Source organism: Panthera pardus, unplaced genomic scaffold (genome assembly GCF_024362965.1).
Source record: "Panthera pardus isolate Hobbes unplaced genomic scaffold, ASM2436296v1 HiC_scaffold_10, whole genome shotgun sequence".
NCBI lineage: Eukaryota > Metazoa > Chordata > Mammalia > Carnivora > Felidae > Panthera > Panthera pardus.
In genome coordinates this window covers 1,541,104-1,560,959 of record NW_026526655.1, presented here as the reverse complement: position 1 = coordinate 1,560,959, position 19,856 = coordinate 1,541,104, and the positions used below count along the sequence as shown (strand labels likewise).

General features: G+C 51.4%; 1 protein-coding gene across 1 annotated transcript; it reads right to left on the bottom strand.

The window, feature by feature from the left end:
* Nucleotides 1–574: 574 nt before the first annotated feature.
* Nucleotides 575–1,530, bottom strand: LOC109264741 (olfactory receptor 6B2). The gene has a single exon (XM_019445259.2). It carries the CDS (start codon nt 1,515–1,517, stop codon nt 597–599), a length of 921 nt encoding a protein of 306 aa, XP_019300804.2. The 5' UTR covers nt 1,518–1,530; the 3' UTR covers nt 575–596.
* Nucleotides 1,531–19,856: the final 18,326 nt, after the last annotated feature.

The window sequence follows — 19,856 nt, the reverse complement described above, 5'->3', positions numbered from 1 at the left end:
AGCGAAGATCGGTGTACCCGCTACGGAAAACGGTTTGGCGGTTTCTACTAAACCTGCCCAAACACATGCCTCGCGTTGCACCAACTACAGGTGGCACCTACGTGTGGCACCTACACGTACCTCCGTCCAGCCCAGGCACACAGCTCGCAGCTGAATGTATATTAACGAGAAGAAATGACCCAGAATGCTCACAGGGGCACTGCCCGTAAGAGACAGCATCTACAGCACTGTCCACGCAGTCAATGCATAGATGTGTTGTGATACGTTTACGCAAGGCGATATTACAGGCGATCCGCACGAGTCACTGCTACATGCAAAAACACAAAGGATTCACCCAAGCGTCCTAGCGAATGAAAGGAACCGTCCGGCATCTTCATGACTGCGTTCATAAAAAGCTCAAAAATGCCAAACCGCCTGCTGTCCTTTCGTGAAAACGAAAGCAGATGAAGCTTTATGATTTGTGCACGGTTCTGCAGTTTGCTAAATTTCACTTGCAAATCGACTGTCGAAAGCATAAAGTGCAACATGAGATAGCACTTTGTTATCACTATGCATGAGACTTTAGGACATCTGATTGTCCTACTGTGAAAATCGACCTAGCCCAAGACCTTTTTCAAGGCAGCCTTAAATTCTTTGTTCCTCAGGCAGTAGATCAAGGGGTTGATTATTGGGGTGAGGACCGTGTACACAGCAGAGACGAGCTTGTTGGAGCTCCGGGAGTCGATGGCCTGGGGCCGGACGTACATGAAAAGCAAGGCCGTATAGAAGATGGTGACCACGGTGAGGTGGGACGCACAGGTGGAGCAGGCCCTCCAGCGGCCAGTGGCCGAGGGGATGCGCAGGACAGCCAGGGCAATGTGCCCGTACGACAGCACGGTGGCCACGAGCGGCAGCACCAGGATGACGAAGGCCAGGACGAAGTCCACCAGCTCCGCGGTCGAGAAGTCTGTGCAGGCCAGTTTGAGGATGGGGGAGATGTCACAGAAGAAGTGGTTCAGGACGTTGGAGCCACAGAACGTGGCGCTGGAGATAAAGTACACCTTGATCACGGAGACGGAGAAGCCGCACGCGAAGGAGACGGCCACCAGCCGGACGCAGAGCCCCGTGGTCATGATGGCGTGGTAGCGCAGGGGGTGGCAGATGGCCACGTGGCGGTCGTAGGCCATGGAGGCCAGGAGCACGCACTCGGTGCACACCGAGGAGCTGAAGAAATAGAGCTGGGTCATGCATCCGACAAAGGAGATGCGCTTCCGCTGGAGGAGGAAACCGTCCAGCATCTTGGGGACGATGGCAGACACGTAGCAGATCTCCAGGGCGGACAGGGCGCCCAGGAAGTAGTACATGGGCCTGTGCAGGGAAGAGCTGCTCCGGACGGCGAGCAGGACGGCCAGGTTCTCCGCCAGGACGAAGAGGTAGGTGAGCAGGAAGAGGAGGAACAGCACAGGCTGCAGCCCAGGGGCTGTGGGGAAGCCCAGCAGGACGAACGCGCTGACCGTGCTGTCGTTCTGTCCCCTCATTCCCGTGTGCCGGGAGCCCAGGCCTGCAAAACACCATCGTTCCAGGGTGAGGGGCCTCGGGGCCACTCGGGAGAAGGCAGAGCTCCCCCCGCAGGAGAGGTTCAGCCCCAAGAGCGGATGCCACGCTCCGCGAGCAGCTGGGGGAACAGAAACAGTCCCCACGTGAAGCCTTTCCCATCACGAGGCTCCCGGTGTCCTTGGGGCCGGTCATGCTAAGGAGGGGGCCCTGCAGTGCCCGCCCACGTCGTCCTCCCTGTCCCACAGGGTGTCGTTTCCCTACAACCTGGAGTTCTCCAAAGACTCTAATCCCAGTAAGGAGATCCACAGTTCTCTGCAGCCAGGGTCGCGCCACGGTCGCCTGGTCCGCCGTTCGTCATCTCGCACCTTCTCCCTAAATCAGTAGATACCGAACCTTCCGCCTGGTTTCAGGGTTGATTTTATAAGAGGAAGGGACACCAGCGGGTCTCATGGGATGGTGGGATATGGTGCCCCAGGTTAGCCAGACCCCAGACCTAGGCACACCCACGGGGCTGGGGGTCTTAGGGAGCAGCAGGCACCTCCCAGGCTGAGAGGGAAAGCGGTCACATGTCTATCTTTGTGCCATCTCGAAACCCCTAAAAGTATGACAAAGCAGTAAAAAGATAAAAACCCATAACATCGAGACAGCAAAAGAGACCAGGAGGGGAATATCAGCAAGGGAAAGATTTCCACCCAACTCTGGAAGGAAGAAAGCAGATGGCAGAAAGTGGCCGGGGCAGCAAGGGTAGAGGAATCTAGAGTCTTCTCAAGGGCCTGTATCTTCCCAGCACCTGACAGGTGTGACGGGAGGAGGTGGAGGCGGTGAAAACAGGGCTCCTACATGCAGTCTGCTTCCAGAAAAGTCTAGTGGCTGCCCTTGCACGGCTCTCCCCATCCCACGTGTGGGTCCCCAGAGCCGGCCTTGATGGGACAAAGGACCACATCACCCTCATCACCCTCATCACGAACCAAGTATTGTAACATGAAACACGTCCCACCATCGTCACCAGGGCCCTAGGAAAACAAGGCTGACATCTCCAGGTTCAGATGAAGTCAGACCCAAATCGAAATGCTCACGGGCTTACCCAACACCGAGGCAGAACCAGGACGCAAGCCCGGGTCCTCCGCCCCCACGGCTGCAGCCCCTCCCCCCAGAGAGCAGCAAGAGAGAAAACAAAGCCATCTGGTCCTGGGTCAGAAGTCCGGAGTTGTCAAGAACGAAGATGGAGTTGCCTTCTGACACGAGACCCTAATAGTTTATACGAACCGAGATCACAAAATAAAAATATTTTTCAGAAGGAAGAGGCAGACGATGCCCTTTAAGGAAGAAATGCTGGCTACATAAGCTTTGTCACATCTGTGCTGGAACACTGTGTGGTCACTGACAAGAAGGGACACATCTCTCCATAGGTATGGAGTGATTCCGAGATACACAGTTACATTTTCTAGATATTCTTAGCAGCGTGTACAATGCGCCTCCCCTGGTGTAAGTAAGGGCACATATGTGAGCGGAGCGTGTGTGACGGTCACACGGGGGACTGGTGTGCCCGCTGCCCCAGGAGGGGGGAAGCAGGTGGCTGGGACACAGAGGTGGAGGGACACAGCGTCGACCTTTGCTGCTTTTTTCATTTTGTTTCCTGTAAACGTATTACTTATTCAAAACAGTGATCTATTACCTATTTTTGGATTCTCAAATTCTCCATTAAAAAGAAAGCGTTACGGGCGGGATTAAACATTCAGCAAGTAGGTATCTCCCTAAGCCACAGTTCTACATCCATACAGAAAACCCACAGACTGAACGGGTCACTGGGAGCGAAACGTATCAGACAAGGTGCCGTGTGCCTCTAACGTGGCAAAACCCTCAAATCCGGGATCGCACAGCATCGTGGCAAAAACAAGGAGGTTGAGTGAAAAACCACAGAATCACAACAAAAGCATCGGTCCTCCCAAAATAATAGAGTAATTAAAACACAGAAAAGAAACCCTGGACACGTCGTGGAAATACAGCTGACCCTTGCACAACATGGGGTGAGGGGTGCTGACGCCTGTGCGGTTGAAAATCCACATTAGAACTTCTGACACCCCAAAAACCTAACTACGATGGACCACTGGTGACTGGGAGCCTTACCAATAACACGAACAGTTGATGCACACGTATTTTGTATGTTGTATGTATTACATACCGTATTCTTACGATAGAGTCAGCTAGAGAAAAGATGCTATTAAGAAAATCATTAGGAAGAGAAGGTACATTTACAGAACTGTAGTGTATTTATGGGGAAAAAAAATCCACATATAAGTAGACCCATGCGATTCAAACGTGTGTTGTTCAAAGGTCAACCGTACATGAATGGCATCTGTCAGGGCACGAATAAGTAGGCCCATTATTAAGAATCTAAATAACGAACACGAAGTTAACAGATCTTTAGAGAAAAATGCATGGGAAATTCCAGGTCAGTGCCTGGCTTGCAGTGAGCACTTCATAAATGGTGGTAGTAACGTGCACAGGAGCTGAATTCATGAAATATAATAAAACAGTTCTCCCGTCCATATACTGGTTAAACCCAAATATAAACCATAATGGAGCCCAGGGGGACACCGTGTAAAGAGAGCCCCCAGCCTCGCGCACACGTTCCTGATGTCTGGGGTGCCCCCGGCCCGCCCTCAGCTCCGGCTGGTCCTGCTGTGGGGCCCATCACCCCACACCCCCCTGCCCCCCGCATGGAGGCTCTATTCCCTCTGTTTGCCTCTGCCAGCCATCCTGGTCTCTGGCAACCGCACTTCCCCAGGCAGGAGCTGCCCCCTCGCTCACCAGTGGCCCGGCCACAAGCACGGTTGTGGGACCCGAAGGGGGGGTCCCCGAACCTTAGGGGAGCAGATGGAGACGTGAAGCCCGGGACGGATAGGAGTGACAGCCCACGCAGCTCGGCCAAAAGTGCCGAGGGAGAGGTGGGGACCCCCCAGACAGCTGCTCCCCTCGCCTCTCCTCCTGGTCCTCGAATCCCAGAGACTTTTCTTCGAAAATGCAGAAATAGAGAAAGCCTCTGATGTAGAAGTTGGGGAGGACAGAAGGCCACGCGCCTGACGTCTGGAGTATGTCGCCAGACCCCTGCACGTGGAAGGGGAGAAAGCGCTGATGAAGTCGACTTACCTACAGAGCGTGTGGGAGCGATACGGCCCAGAGGACACGGCGACGACGGGAACGTGACCCCGGTTCTCTGACTAGGAGGGCCGGACAGAGCGAGCAGTATGGCTCGTGGGGGACTCGTCGCTGCAAACGAGCAGGACTCACACGAGTGTGGCGGCTGGCTGGGGGCGCGGGAGGTTGTAACAGGGCGGGGTGTCGGCAACCCCAGGTCGCAGGAGAGACCGGTTTTGGAAATTCAAGGAAAAAGAATCCTAAAGGCATCTAGACAGAATAAAATAACTTTTATAAAATGGAAGATCGGCGGGGTTAGCTTTACTTTTCCCCAAGTCAGTGGAGCCCAGAAAACAATGGAAAAACCCGAACACATGCCTGGGACAGCCGGTCGACCCAGCAGAGGGACAGAGGGTGCGGGCGAGAATGCTGTGTCCAGACCATCGCACGAGGAGTTCTCCACACAAGCCAGTTCTGAACGTGGGGCTGACCCACCCTTCCTCCACATGCAGCTCACGTGTCACAGCTGTCCACCTGCGAGTGGCAACCCCTGCCACAGCTCTGCGCACACAGAGACGGGCGGGGAAGGAGAGCCAACACACACACACACAGCACGGCACTTCCCCTGCCAGCCACGGTCAACACGGTTACAGAACCAAATGCGAATGTCAGTCCTTGTGGACCGAAAAGATATATAAAGCAGAATAATAACCACAGTTCCTTGGAAAAAAGAGACAGAAACTGGGTTGATGCACATCAGGGAAAACCCAAGAGAGGCAATGATTATAATGGGGAAAAACTGTGTTATTTGCCTTGTTTTTCAGAGCAGGACACCAAATGAGTGTGTCTCATTATTTATGTTTATTTTTGAGAGAGAGAGAGAGAGAGAGAGAGAGAGAGAGAGAGAGAGAGACAGAGCATGAGCGGGGGAGGGGCAGAGAGAGAGGGAGACACAGAATCCGAAGCAGGCTCCAGGCTCCGAGATGTCAGCACAGAGCCCGACGCGGGGCTCGAACCCACAAGCTGTGAGATCATGACCTGAGCTGAAGTCGGACGATCTACCGACTGAGCCACCCAGCCGCCCCGGGTATGTCTCATTCTTGGAGTTTATAATGAGAAGTAAAGGAAACACCAAGAGAGCGCACAAATAAAGTGTGACAGTGACAGGAAAAGAAATGCATCGGTCGTGACAATAAACGTAAACGTAATAAAATTTGGCAAAAGGAGAGGACTCTCCGTGTATGAGAAAGGAATCAGCGTGTGTACTCTGCAGAATGAAACACCCAGGAAGGTTGAAGTTACAGGCGTAGCTCAGGCATGTCAAGCAAACAAGGAGGAGACAGGATTTCAGAATTAATACCTGGTCAGGTAGCATTCAGGACCTCGAATGGTCGGTCCTATTTACGGCCCTTGTAGCGCACAGTATGACATCAACACAGAGTCAGCATGAGGTAGCCAGAAGGAGGGAGGCAGCAGGCCTCAGCACATGCCGCCGACACCTCGACAGAACCCGCACGGCAAGACGGCAAGAGGGAGTGAGGATTGAGCGTCAGAATAACGTGACCTACAGGCTGATTTGAGAGCTATTGGCTCAGTGCCTTGGAAAAAGGGAGCTGCCCACAGAGGATGTGGAAAAAATAATCTGAAATAACATGAAAAATTCACGACATCTCCAAAGCAGACATCATGGTTTCCCCAATTTCTTAAAAGCGATGGGACAAAAATTGAGATTAGTTAACGTCAGACTAAATGCGACTCCAAGCGCGTGGAAAAGAAGGGAGCACCCCGCTAGGGGACTCCTACGGCAGCGAGGAGATCAGAGCCGCAGTCACAGCCCGTGCAGAAAAGAATGCCGACAACACTGCGCGTGTCCAACGCGGCCAGGCTCTGCGCGTGGGCGACTTTGTGCTTCCAAGTGCTTTCACTTTTTAGTCGGAAAGAAGGGAAAAAATAAGCGGTCACCTGAAAAAGTCAGAAAACGCATTAAGCCAATCTGAGGACAAGCAGAGGAAAGAAAAGGGAACAGAAGCTATTTTAATCAGGAAGAAGCATAGAACTGAGCCATAGAGGCAAGAACTGGCCCGGAGGCAGCCTCGGGGTGGCGGACAGGGACAGACAAACCCCAGCTAGTCTAATAAATGGGAAATACAGGCACCGTTTTAATGATGAGAGGAAGGACCCCCCGCAGACAGAGATTCCACAAGGCTGATCAGCCGTGTCTCTGAAGCCCCTGCCGTGTGACCACCGTGTGGTACACCCCCCACCCCCTCCCCGCAGCTTCCCGGCTCCTGAAAGCAGCTGTGGAACAGTAAAGGTCCGAGTCTGGAGCAGAGACGTGACCTTCCAAGAGACCTGAAACAGAGAACTCACCGTCATCACAATAGAACTTTGGGAGTTGCCGGAGTGGTTTCGAAGATGCTCCTTCCCTGCCCGAATCTCCAGTTCTGTGGGGGGCTGGGCTTTGCCGTGTTCTGTAAACCATCACGGGCAGGGGAAGCGCTTCCCAACCCGTCGTATGGAGTCGAAGCTTCCTGATACCACGAAAACCCGGCCAGCACTGCACAAAAGGAAAGCTGATGTCCACAATCTAAATTTTGTGTTTAGTATAGTTACAAAATTCCAATGAACTGCCAGCAACTGGAGCCCAACAATATATTAAAAAGGCACATGCCGCACCCTGATCGTGATTTGTTTCCAGGCTGCAAGGGGGGATCACGGGCAGCAGATCTATTCCAGTGATCACAGCCACAGCCCAGCCGATGCTGAAAAGCTTTGACGGAAACCTATTCCATTGTTTATACATTTGTCACCCCAGAGAAGTGATTTGGTTTAGTGTGGTTAATAATCCCCATCTCAGCCAACAGCCTGCCCCATCCCGGCAGCCACAGACGAGAGTCACGGAGGCAGCCGGGTCCTCGTGAAAACCGCCACAGCGTAAACAACATGTCACCGCCCGCTCCGCAAAGGGGGTAAAGAAACAGACAAAACTGTCACTGTTGCACGTAAGGTCGCTAGAAAACCCAGGACAAATTGATTTCAAAATTTCACTCAATTATCACTGAAATCTCACCAAATCTGACTTTTCTTAAAACAGGACAAAATGATGCTTAAAATCGTCTGAAAATACGAACAGATGGGAAGAGCCGTGTAGGAAAATCGGACCGTAAAAGCACAGAATTCTGGAAGATGTGGGGCAACATGGCTGTGCACCGCTGTGTGCCCACAATGGGCAGGACCCTCTGGCCCACGCGGGAGCCCCTGCCTCCCTCCATGGGCGGCACCTGTCGGCTCCCCGGCTACCGATGCAGGGGTTCAGCATTGATGGTAAGGATGCCCGATCCTGCTCCCGGCACTCCCCAGGCGCTCACCTCTAACCCTCCTCTTGGGCCCCTTCTCTCCTTTCTGTTGGCTCTGCTGGGACTTTGTGTCTTACAGGAAAAAAGAAGTCTCCTCTTTTACATAAATGCTCACCTCCTGCCACGGCCTGGTTCCTGCCTCCCCCCCACCCCCCCAGCGACCTGCCGCCTCGATCCTGTCCCCATGCACCCCGGTCTACCTGTCCTGCAGATGCCAGGGACCCACCTGTCGCTAGTTTCCGTGTTTCACTCCCTGCACCTTCTTCCACACTTGGCAGTGTGGCCCCAGCCTTGTGTTCTCACTGTCCACGCTCAGAGCAAACACCCAGCCCGCATCTTCAAGGGTCACTGGCGCCCCTCAGTCCTCCCTTGTCTGTCTGCAGACTCCACCCGGGCGTCCGGCCATCCACAGGCCGCCTGCACTGGCCAAGGCGTTGACATCCCTCTTGGGTTCTCTGTCCCAGGAAATGGCAGCACGGTCCTCCCCGCTGTCCAGGCCAGAAACCGAGCTTCTGCTCCCCCCCTTCCCTGCCGTCAGCTAAGCGGGCACGAGTCCTGCCCCCTGCGCATCCTGAATGTTCCCAGAACCCGTTCTCTCGTGTCCACACTGCGGGCTTCCTCCACTCCCTGCCCCCGTCCAGGCTCCGTGTCCCCAACCTGAACTACTGCCACTGCCTCCCACTTCACGCGGTCTTTCCCGCCGCTGACCGGTCCGTGGTCCGCATGGCAGAGAAGGGCACGTGGAGCCCCGTCCCGCCACATCCATCCGGCGTCCTTCCCATCAATGCCACACCCTCAGGCACGCCCCGGGGAGTCACTGCCCGGCCTCCAGAGCAGCTCGCTGACCAAGTACCCTGCTGTCCCATCCCCGGGAAGGACCTGGTCCAGACGCCACCTCCTCCTAGGGAGCCCACCTCGTCCCTCGAGCCCCCAGCACTGCCGCTAGATGCCCCAGAAGTGGGGCATTCCAGGGTGGCTTCCAGGCATCTGCCGTCCTTAGGCTTTGGGTGTAGACAGAAAAGCACATTCTCGGAAAGAGAGGAAGATGGGGAGTGTGGTTTTGGATGTGCTGGATTTGTGGCATCTGTGGACCGGCCTGTGCGGGCCTCCCGAGGAGCCTGTGGTGCCCGGACTCAGGGAGAGGCGCAGGGCGTGAGGAAGAGGCTCGCCCTTTATTCATCCGTCCTGTATCCCGACCGCCTACTATGTGGTCGTCACCGCTTCAAGGCAGCCCGGATAAATCGGGAGAGAAAGCAGTCTAAACCTTCTGCGTTTGCGAAGGCAGACAAGACGGACGATAATGCTGACCATCGAGGTAACTCCTGAGCAGGCAGGGGGAGGGGGGCAGAGGGGCCGGGGTGGGCACGGCCGGGGCGGTGAGAAGGCGACTCTGGGGCACAGTCTGGAAGGAGGTGGGTGCCAGCCGCGTGGCTGTCGTGGGGTCACAGTGGGCATGTCTGGAGCGCCTGGGGGGCAGCATGGGACTGAACGGAGCAAGAATCTAAACGCCAGCCCTTCAACAAGGGTCCTCTGGCAGGTGATTCTGGAAGGTGATCTGGGGCAGGTCAGGGAGGGCGTCAGGGCCGCGTGCTCGGGCCCCCAGGCACGAGCCATTCGGGGAAGAGTCCGCAGGGCAGAGGGAGCAGACAGAGGTCTGGGGGCTTCGAGTCTGCGAACGTGCCCCCTCCCTCTCCACGCCCCTCCCCGAATCCCAGACCTGCGGAGTCACCCCCTGACCTGATGAGTGGGGTTGGGGGCTCTGCCCAACTGCTAGTTTAGGAGCTTGTCCCGGATTCGAGCTTGGCACGGGTGTTCAGCCCTCATTACCGGTTAGGGCTGGACCCGCCCGAGGCCACCGCTCAGGTGCACTGGTCACAGCACGCCTGGGGCAGCGCCAGGGAAACGGTCCCGCGTCACCTCCCCTGACCCTTAGCCCACCTGGCCGGGCAGAGCATTTAAGGGACGCGACTCTCGGTGTTTCTTTCGCACTTCTCGCAGCTCCCAAGTTTCCCAATTTTAAAGCGAACGTGTGCACTTCTGGCCTCATCAAAGACGGGGTAAGCGGAGGTCTGATGACTGAGAGGAGGACATGGGGGCGGTGCAGGGGAGACTGAGCAGGGGAGGCGAGGGGCAGGAGGGCAGGTGGGCAGGGCAGTCCTCCCCTGAAGCTGGGGCCCATCAGCACCCCGACTGGGGGCAAAGGCAGGGGGGAGGCGGGGCTCTGAAGGAGCCCCAGCTGCCACCCTGCCTCTCCCACCAGCCAGGTCCCCCGGCTCTGGCTTTGCTGGGACCTGGTTTTGTTGACAGCCACCGAAAAGGTGGCCCCTTCTGAAATGCGTTCAGCAGACCACGGGCTCCTTACAAGGACCAAGGGGACAGAGGGGGACAGGCAGAGCAGGCTGAGGCGCCGGAGGGCAGAGCGCTGGCATCACCTGTGTGGCGTCCACTTGGGGCTGCTGACCAGGAAGGCCTGGGGTGTGTCTCCGATCCTGGAGCGGGCAGGGGCAGGTGGGCACCACCGCGGGAGGGGCAGGAAAGCAGCCGGCGGACACAGCAGAACGTGGCCCTCGGTGGCGGATTTCTGAGCTCAGAGGGAGATGGGGGCGCTGGAGACACAGGGTGGGTGTGAGGCGGGCGTGGGCACACCCTGGCACTGCGGGACGAAGTCCCCACACCGTCTGCTCAGGGGCCAGGGGCCGGTGCCGGTGAGGGGCTCGGCCTCCCTCCAGCCCCCGCCCTTGAGGAACCAGGTCCAGAGGCCACCCAGACGGCCAGCTCGCTGACAGGAAGGGTGTCGGGGGGACCTACTGGGGCAGCTGCAGGTGTCACTGGCCACCCTGCTCCCTGATACCCTGAGTGGGCAGCCCCTGGCGACACCTGGCCAGCCCCCGAGTGACTGCTGGTATAAAGGAGGTGCCAGGGCGAAGGGGCTGTTGGCTGCCTTCCCCCTGATGCACAGATGCGGGGACCCCAGGGTCCAATTACCGTGCCACGGAGACGTGACTGCCCCACACTGCCAATTAGCACAGAACCTCATGTCCGCGGGCCCCTGGGCCCAGATGACAGCCTCTGGCTGAGGGGCAGAGCCTGTCTGAACGTCCCCCACGTGCTGTCCAGGGTCCAGGCCTCTGGACCAAACATCCTCCCCTGTCCACTCAGTCTCTGGCCACACAGCACTGTCCCCACCAGGGCCTCTGGCACCCCTCCCTTCAGGGATGGGGGGTACAGGTCCCGCTTGGGGACAGAGGACTCTTCTGGATGCAGTGACCATGGCCTGGTCCAGGGAGAGGGACTCTGGGAGACACTGCTTCACCTTATTATTCACAAGGGGACAGAGAACTTCAAGCGCTGGCCTAAGACAAGAACTTTTGCCACAAATATAACCAACCCAACAGCACCAACCAGTCTAAGCCAAAAGAGGTCTGTCTTGTAAACCTTTCCCAAGGCAGCGGAAGACACAGGAGCCGTCGAGGGGGCCCGGGGTCCTAAGAGTCACGGAGCTCAGGCACAGGGGAGGACGCAGTGGCAGCATGTGTCTTCTTATAAACAAATATTCCAGCTCACCCACATTTCCCCTCCTCTCAGGAGAGCAGCCAATAGAAAGGGCAAAGGATGGGGTGCCTGGGGGGGCTCAGGGGTTGAGCATCCGACTCCAGCTCAGGTCATGATCTCGAAGTTTGTGGGTTCGAGCCCCCGTTGGGCTCTGTGCAGACAGCGGGGAGCCTGCTTGGGATCCTCTCCCTCTGTCTCTGCCCCTCCCCTGCTCTCTCTCTAAACATTAAATAAACATTAAAAAGAAAGAAAGAAAGAAAGAGAGAGAGAAAGAAAGAGAGAGAGAAAGAGAGAAAGAAAGAGAGAAAGGAAGGAAGGAAGAAAAGGATGGCCCAGTCACAAAACAGGCAGATGGGTAGACACTTCATCAAGGAAGATAAAGGGATGACAAACAGGAACTAGAAAACGGTGGCCGTGAGCGTCAGGAAAACGCAGATCAGGCCCGCAGACACACCTGCACGCCGTCAGAATGGCTAAAACAAAATCAGGGCCTCACCCGGTGCCAGGGAGCGTGCGGGCAAGGGGATCCCGCCCTCTGCTGGCTTGGGTGCGAGTGGTCCTGCCCGGCCGGAAGACAGCTTAGCGCTTTCTTACAATGTTGTAAAGTGACATGTCTGTTCCCACGGCAACCGGGACGCGAAGGTTTACGGCGGCCGCGTCCATAGTCGCCGGGAGCTGGAGATGACCCAGAGCCCTTCGACAAGTGAGCGGATAAGCAAGCGGCCGTGCTCCCGTCCGCTGGCATCCTATGCGGCAACACGGTGTGCACGAAACCCACATTTGCAGGTGTCTGCTGTCCACTTGCGTGTCTGACGGTTTCGGTACGCATTTCCCTAATCGCTGGTAAAACTGGGCCCCATTCAGACACTTGCGGGCCAATCAGCTGTCCTCCTTGGGACGCAAGGAGGACACAAGTCATTTACTTGTTTTAGTTGGGTTCACTGTACTTTTGTCACTAATCTGTAGCAACTCCTTACCTCACTGACTTCGTCAGATGTCCTTTTGGAGCTTGTACGTATTACGAGTACGTTCTCCTGTGTCTTGCCTGTTCACCCTCTCACTAATTCCTCGTGGTGCACGGAAGCAACCCCACCCCGGGCACCGACTTGTCTGGGCGTGCACCCCTTCCCCACCCGCTCCGTGGGGCTCACACCAAACTGACCCATCCCTACATCCTGGGAGAAGTACTAACCAATCCGAGCCTCTAAGCCATGGGTGGCTATCACATCCCTTTGCCCTGACGGACCCACAGGAACCCAGAATTAAGAAAACCAGCTCCTGGCATTGCCTCGGAAATTCAGTTTTGGGTAGACGTGTGACCTGAGTCGGTCTCACCAATAGGGAGTTAACGGTCCGTGAACGGTCTCATTGGTTCATTTGTTCCTTTAGGCCGGCACTTTCTAACATCCTGTTTAAGAGACGTCTGCCTTCTCAGAAGCCGTAAAGACATCTGCCATGTCTTGTCTCGAAGGCTGGCTGGATCCTCTTGATGCAAAAACTTTCCCACCTTGGGCAGAGACAGTAGGTTCGGCCTCTGAGCTAGTCCACATTGCTGGTAGCAAGACTGTGGTCCTGCAAGGGTCTCCCCTCACGTGGGTGGGGACACGCGGGTGCAGAGCCAGGGGTCGGCCCAGCTGCCTTCCCCACCAGCTCCAAGTTTTCCAGATGGGATGGAGGCCCAACCCACCCCATCAGCCCTTACAAATTCTGGCATAACAACTTCAAGCACAGTTCCAGTTCCTGTCCTTACCTCTCATGCCTCCGGTCACCCAGCCCTGCTTCCACCACCCAGTAGGGAAAAGGGAAGCTGAGAAATGCATCTTCCCCAACCCCTCTCCCTGTGACTCCCCAGCAAAGGTGGGGGGGGTCTACCTAGTGGAGACCCTCTCTTGGCGTCCCTCATTTTGAGTGTGAGCACACACTCACGAAGGCGTGTGAGCCAACCCCTAATGTCCTTTATGCTCCACCGTTGCCTGCTTCAGTCCTGTCAAACCACCACTCTGAGCGCAAACACAGGTCCGTGTGATGTGTTCTCTCTCTGTCCCTTGTGGACACCATGGGCTGTAAGAAATGTACTCTGGGGCCCAAATGGGTACAGCATCTTCCTCCAGTCCTTCTACACCATCTTGGGCATTTTCGTCCACCATCGGTGTGCAAAGCTTGGTCCGAGTAAGTGTCTACTCCTCTCAGGTCCCCTCTGAAGGCTCCTGGAGTGACAGGCAGCAGGCCATCGGGGTCCTGGGGCGACGGGCGGTGGGCCGTCGTGGTCTGCTTGCCCCACAACCATCTGCATTCAGTTCTGCTCAGTATTTTGCGCCTCGGAGGGCGTGAGAGAGATATGCTGACGGTCAGCCCATCTCTGCACCGCTGTGGCCCCATGTCCACTCATCCCATGGGCCCCACTGGCCCCTCCAGTGAACACACCAGGATATCCATTTGGTTTGCAATCGCCCTCCGACCCTGGAGGGATTCTTGTGACGGGCACCGACATGCCCCACTCTCATGGGCCCCCAGGTCACCGTAGAGATTTCTGTAGAACTGTGCCCTGCACAATTAGCCCAGTGCCCCCATCACCCGTCTGCTGGCCACAGAGCCCATAAGCGAGTAAACACCCAAACATGGCTCTTTCTTGTTCAGTCCTTCCATCCCTGCAAAGAAAGTGGCATGTTCTGCAGCCTTCGGAGCAGACTGGTTCTCACCTTCCTCAATCAGGGCTTTTCCATCAGTTGGTCAAAGGGTGGCTAAACTTGGAAACAGGATGTTGTCTGCCCACCTTGAACTAAACCTAATCGGCTCATGGCCGGCCAATAAAGAGACGCTCACAGGACGCTGGCCATGTGGCCGTAGGATCTGGAATCTCATCGGGTGGCTCTAAAGCCACAGAGGAAGAGGCTCCCTGCTCCTGAATGCGAGGCCCTCCTCACGCTCCCTGGACAACGTGCTCCGGAATAACCATTTCCATTCCGTCGTGGAACTCTTCTGGGCACTGCTCTTCTTATCAGTGTTTCTCTGGCACCACCTAAGACATTACGGATATTTCGGGTGTCGAGTTTGTTTTGTATCCTCAGTCTTAGCTCTCAGCTAATGCCACTATCACCCTAGTAATTGTCTCTCAGAAGGCATACACCATATCGCCGTGTCTGGAAACATTCTGGTCCCAAGTTCCAGTGTTTGCCGCTAGGCGGCACTCATGGGCTTTAGCCGTGAGCTCCTTTGGGAGAGTGTGAGCCGCAGATCCTTCCAGAATCATGTATGACTGAATCATTAGGGCCAAGGGCAACCACCGAGCTACTGTTTTTTTGGAATTCAGACACAGCCTACTGTTGTCCAGACCCCTCTTCAAAAATGGATGGTCTCCTTTTGGATATGCATAGAAGTTAGCAATACTCCCTGATATGGGATGTGCAGCCTCCCGCATCCAAACAGTTCAGCAAAATCCCAGGAATAGAATCAATGTCCAGAATCAGTTGCATTTCTATACATCAGTAATGAAGCAGCAGAAAGGGATCTCAAAAAATTGATCCCATTTACAATTGCACCAAAACCCATAAGATATCTAATAATAAACCTAACCGAAGAGGTAAAAGATCTGTATGCTGAAAACCTTAGAAAGCTTATGAAAGAAATTGGGGAAGACACAAAGAAATGGAAAAACATTCCATGCTCCTGGATCGGAAGAACAAATATTGTTAAAATGTCGATACTACCCAAAGCAACCTACATATTCAACGCAACTCCTATCAAAATGACATCGGCATTCTTCACAGACCTAGAACAAACAATCCCAAAATTTGTATGGAACCAGAACCGACCCCAAATGGCCAAAGTAGTGTTGAAAAAGAAAGCCAAAGCTGGAGGCATCACAATTCCAGACTTCAAGCTGTATTGCAAAGATGTAATCATCAAGACAGTGTGGTATTGGCACGAAAACAGTAACACCATTCTTTTAAATATTAGCCATTCTAGTGACCGTGGGAGGTATTTTATTGTGGTTTTAATTTGCATTTCTTTAATTACTGATAATGTTGGACATCTTTTCATGTGCTTATTGGCACTCCCTATGTGTCGAGAACAGAAGGACCTGAGGTTTTACCAGCTATATAAGCGAACAGTTAGGTCCGCCGTGGTTTCATGGAGGCTGGCAGAAAACACGAGGCTCCTGGATCAGAGACAAAGACTTTCATTACTCTTGACACAGCAGGCAGAATGATTTTTTTACTTGCATCGGTTTCCTCTTGTCCACTCTCCAGTACCACAGGGATGACATTGAGTGGCCCAGGTGGATCTTGCGTTCAGACTGAGTTTCTACCACTACCACGAAACCACTAAGACCCCAACCTTTCAGAAGGGGCTGCGGGTAAACTTGCCCAGGTTCCACACCACACAAAGCTGCCTTTATCATTTTAAAATCTCTCTTTTTTTTTTTATTGAATTGCTTAAAGTACACTTACCTGATACTAGTATAAAGACACAAGATTTCTTTTAACTTCACATGATGTACATTTTCCCCTCACTCTTGCTTTCATCTTTTCTGTATCCTTACATTTATGGTAGATCTCTTGTAAAAAGCATATAGGGTTTTTATTTAGCCAATCTGATAATTCGAGTCTTTTAAATAGAGTGTTTAGTCCACTCACATTTAACGTAAATGATAACATTTCTTTGACATCTATTGCCGGTTTTTCATTTGACCCCCGTTTGTGTTTACTTTTATCTACTTGCCATTGACTGAATTAAATTTTCAGTTTTTCATTTTTACTTTTACCACATTATCACACACTCCTTAACTATTACTTTTTTTCTTTATTCAAGGCAAGCCAATGTGCATTATTCTCTTTTCGTAGCTTCATGAAAACTACCACATCTTTAAAAGTCTAAATTCATTTAGTCTCTCCCAACTTTTCCAAAATTCTGCATAAATCTTAATGTCTACATGCTGTTACTCTTATTTAATACAACCCAAAATAAGTAATATTTATCCACCCACTTACACTTCCGTTACTCTTCATCGATTTTTATATTTTGATGTTTCCATCTGGGATCATTTAAAGGAACGGACGTTTGAATGGTATTGGTCTGATACATGGCTCTATTTACTTAAGACTTTCTTAATTTCCTTTCTCAAGGTTTTACAGTTTCTAGGGCAGACATCTTGTACTTTTACTAAATGTACTCCTTATTTTTGATGATTGTATTCTAAATGACTTTTAATTTTTTTTATTTTCCTGTTATTTGTTGCTAGTATATAGGAAAATGGCTAATTTTGCATATGTATATCTTATGGCCTAACCAAGTTCACTTATTCAATTGAATAGCTGGATTGTAGATTCCTGAATATTTGTATACACAGAAACTCATGTTATTTGTGAATAAGCATTTTAATTATTTCTTCTTCATTTTCTGTGTCTTCTATTTCTATTCCTTGTCTTCTTGACCTTGCTAAAACCTCTAGCACAGTGTTAAATGAAAGCAGTGAGAGCAGATATCCCTGCCTCATTCCCAATCTTAGAGGAAAACATTTCATTTTTTGCCATCATGTATAATCTTAGCTATAAGTTTAAAGATGCCCTTTTCAGCTCAAGTGAGTATTCCTACTTTCTGAGATATTAACTCTGAGTGGGTGTTGATTTTTTTGGTCAAAGATTTATTTTTATGCATTTATTGAGAAGACCATACATCTTCCCCTTTTTATTCTGTTAATATGGTGAATTAAAGTAGTGAATTTTTTAATGTTCTCTAATCTTGAATTCATGGAATAAATCCTATTTGATCATGATTTGATACTTTTTGTATTTCCGGATATTTTATCTAATAAGTTTTTTTTAATTTTTTTTAAGTTTATTTATTTTTGAGAAAGAGAGAGAGACAGACCATGAGTGGACGAGGGGCAGAGAGAGAGGGAGACGCAGAATGTGAAGCAGGCTCCAGGCTCTGAGCTGTCAACACAGAGCCTGATGCGGGGCTCGAACTCATGAGCAGTGAGATCATGTCCCGAGCCAAAGTTGGACGCTCAACCGACTGAGCCACCCAGGCGTCTCTTGTCTAATATTTTTAGAAACTCCTCTGAGTATGTTAATGAGGGATTAGTCTGCAGTCTTCTTTTCTATTTATGTCTTCTTTATGTTTTGATAGCAATTTCTGTGAAACCGTAGAATTTTCTTTGTAGGAAGATTTTTGCTTACAAATTCTATTATTTAATTGAAATAGGACTACTGAGATTTTCTATTATGCCTTGTGTCAGATTTGATAAGGTGAATCTTTAAGTATGTGGACTTCTCATCTGAATTGTCAAATTTGTTGGCACAATATTCTTACAATTCCAAACATCTTCAAGAATAGCTGTCACTGATACAGTAAAATAGATGGATAGATAAATAAATATATATATATATATATTTAGACAGATAAAAATATATATGCATATATATATATAGAAAATATATTTATTTTACTTTTTTAAATTGCCTTAATAAAAAAATAACATTTTTTTGCCACATCTAGAAGTCCTGCTGTAAATGAAAGCAATATTATTGTTGATTATAAGCTCAGCAGCTAGAAAGTTTATATTACATTGGAAAAAAAAAACAAATTACAGCTTGAGACCATCAGCTCTAATTGGAATAACTGTGTGTTCCTTGGAGGAGAATCTCTGCTAGCTGGAGAAAATTCAGTGGTGGCTTGGAGAAGACTGTCCCATGAGGGAAAAAAACAAGAGAGAGTGGGGGGCGGTTATACCTCGAAAAGCTGGGAGTTCAACTGTAGCTAAGACATTGAAGAATGGAAATTCATGGGATCATTCATGGAAGAACAGGCAGAGCAGATGATCAGCTGGTCTCAGGGGTTCCAGGGCTCAGGGATGTTCTCACAATTTCCTGACTTTGCTTTCCTCTGCCCATGACCTTTTTTGGCCAGAGTCTTTGTCTACACAACAGAAAACAGCTGCCAACACATTCCATGCTCCACATCTCTTATTTCACCTCTCTGGGGAGTTGTGAGTTACTCTTCTGGTCTGTCTAAAGCTGTTTTATTTATTTTTAATTTTCTTTTTGAGAGAGAGAGAGTGAAGCAAGTGGGAGAGGGCAGAGAGAGAGGGAGAGAGAAAATCCCAAGCAGGCTCCATACTCAGCATGGAGCCCTACACAGGGCTCTATGCCATGACCCTAGTATCACAACCTGAGCCAAAATCAAGAGTCAGACGCTCAACCGACTGATCAACTCAAACGCTCCTGTCTAAGGCTGTTTTTTAAAATCCTGGGGAAGACTTCTGATAGTCCCAACTTCTCCTCAGTGCCTTCCGCCAACAAAACAAGAGTGAGCAAGATCCTGAACATGAGAGAGAGTGACAGCATTCATTCAAAGCACACACTCATGGGTGCATGTTTTCAACAAGGTAAGGCATGCCAAACTGAGGAACATGGGTGAGTGCTGCAAAGTGTCCAGGTAGTTTCCTTGGAAACTACTTTCTATCAACTTTAAATGTTAGGTTCCTGGGACTTAGAAGAAGAGAGAGCCCTACTGGAACAGCTCCCTTTCTAAACGACGTGATACGAATCTAACCACGCAGGTCACATTAGGTTTGGCTGCAGAGTCTTTGAGTTTGAAAGCTAATGGCAGGACGGAAACTGTTGGCAGTTCAACCTGTGTTGGGCTGAGAATTTCACAGTCAGGGATGTTTGGAGAGAGTTTTTACTTTACTTGGCCTATGTTCCCCCTTCCTTCTCCAAAAAGGAAAATGTTAATTAAACGCTCATCAGTCTATGCAGTGGATATTTATTTGAGGAGAAAGATACTGGCCCCATATGCCAGAGCTCAGGAAGCCACTAAGCAAAGGAGACAGGCATCTTGCAATTCTTGGACAAGCACAGCAAAACTGAGGGAACAGCACTTTCAAAACAATTCTTCCTTTTTAAAGGTTATTGATTTAGAAATTAGACGTGTGTTTTAAAAACAAAGACAACTTTCTGTATTTTATCTCAAGCATTTGCTCCCCCACATTAGTATCATGTTTTCTATCCATTCCCTTTCATCTTTATTTCTCTGTTTCTCTCTTCTTCTCTTTTGGGTAAAGTGTGCATTTTTTAGTGTTTCATTTTGAAGTCCGTGTGGATATTTTAGCTCTACTCCTTTGGTTAGTGTCGTAGACAGAATAACAGTGATGTTTTCCACATGATGCACCCCCTCCCCCCCGCAACTGTGCCCACATCCTAATTCCCAAGATCTGTGAATATTACCTTATACTGCAAAGGGACTTTGCAGATCTGATTAAGATAAGGA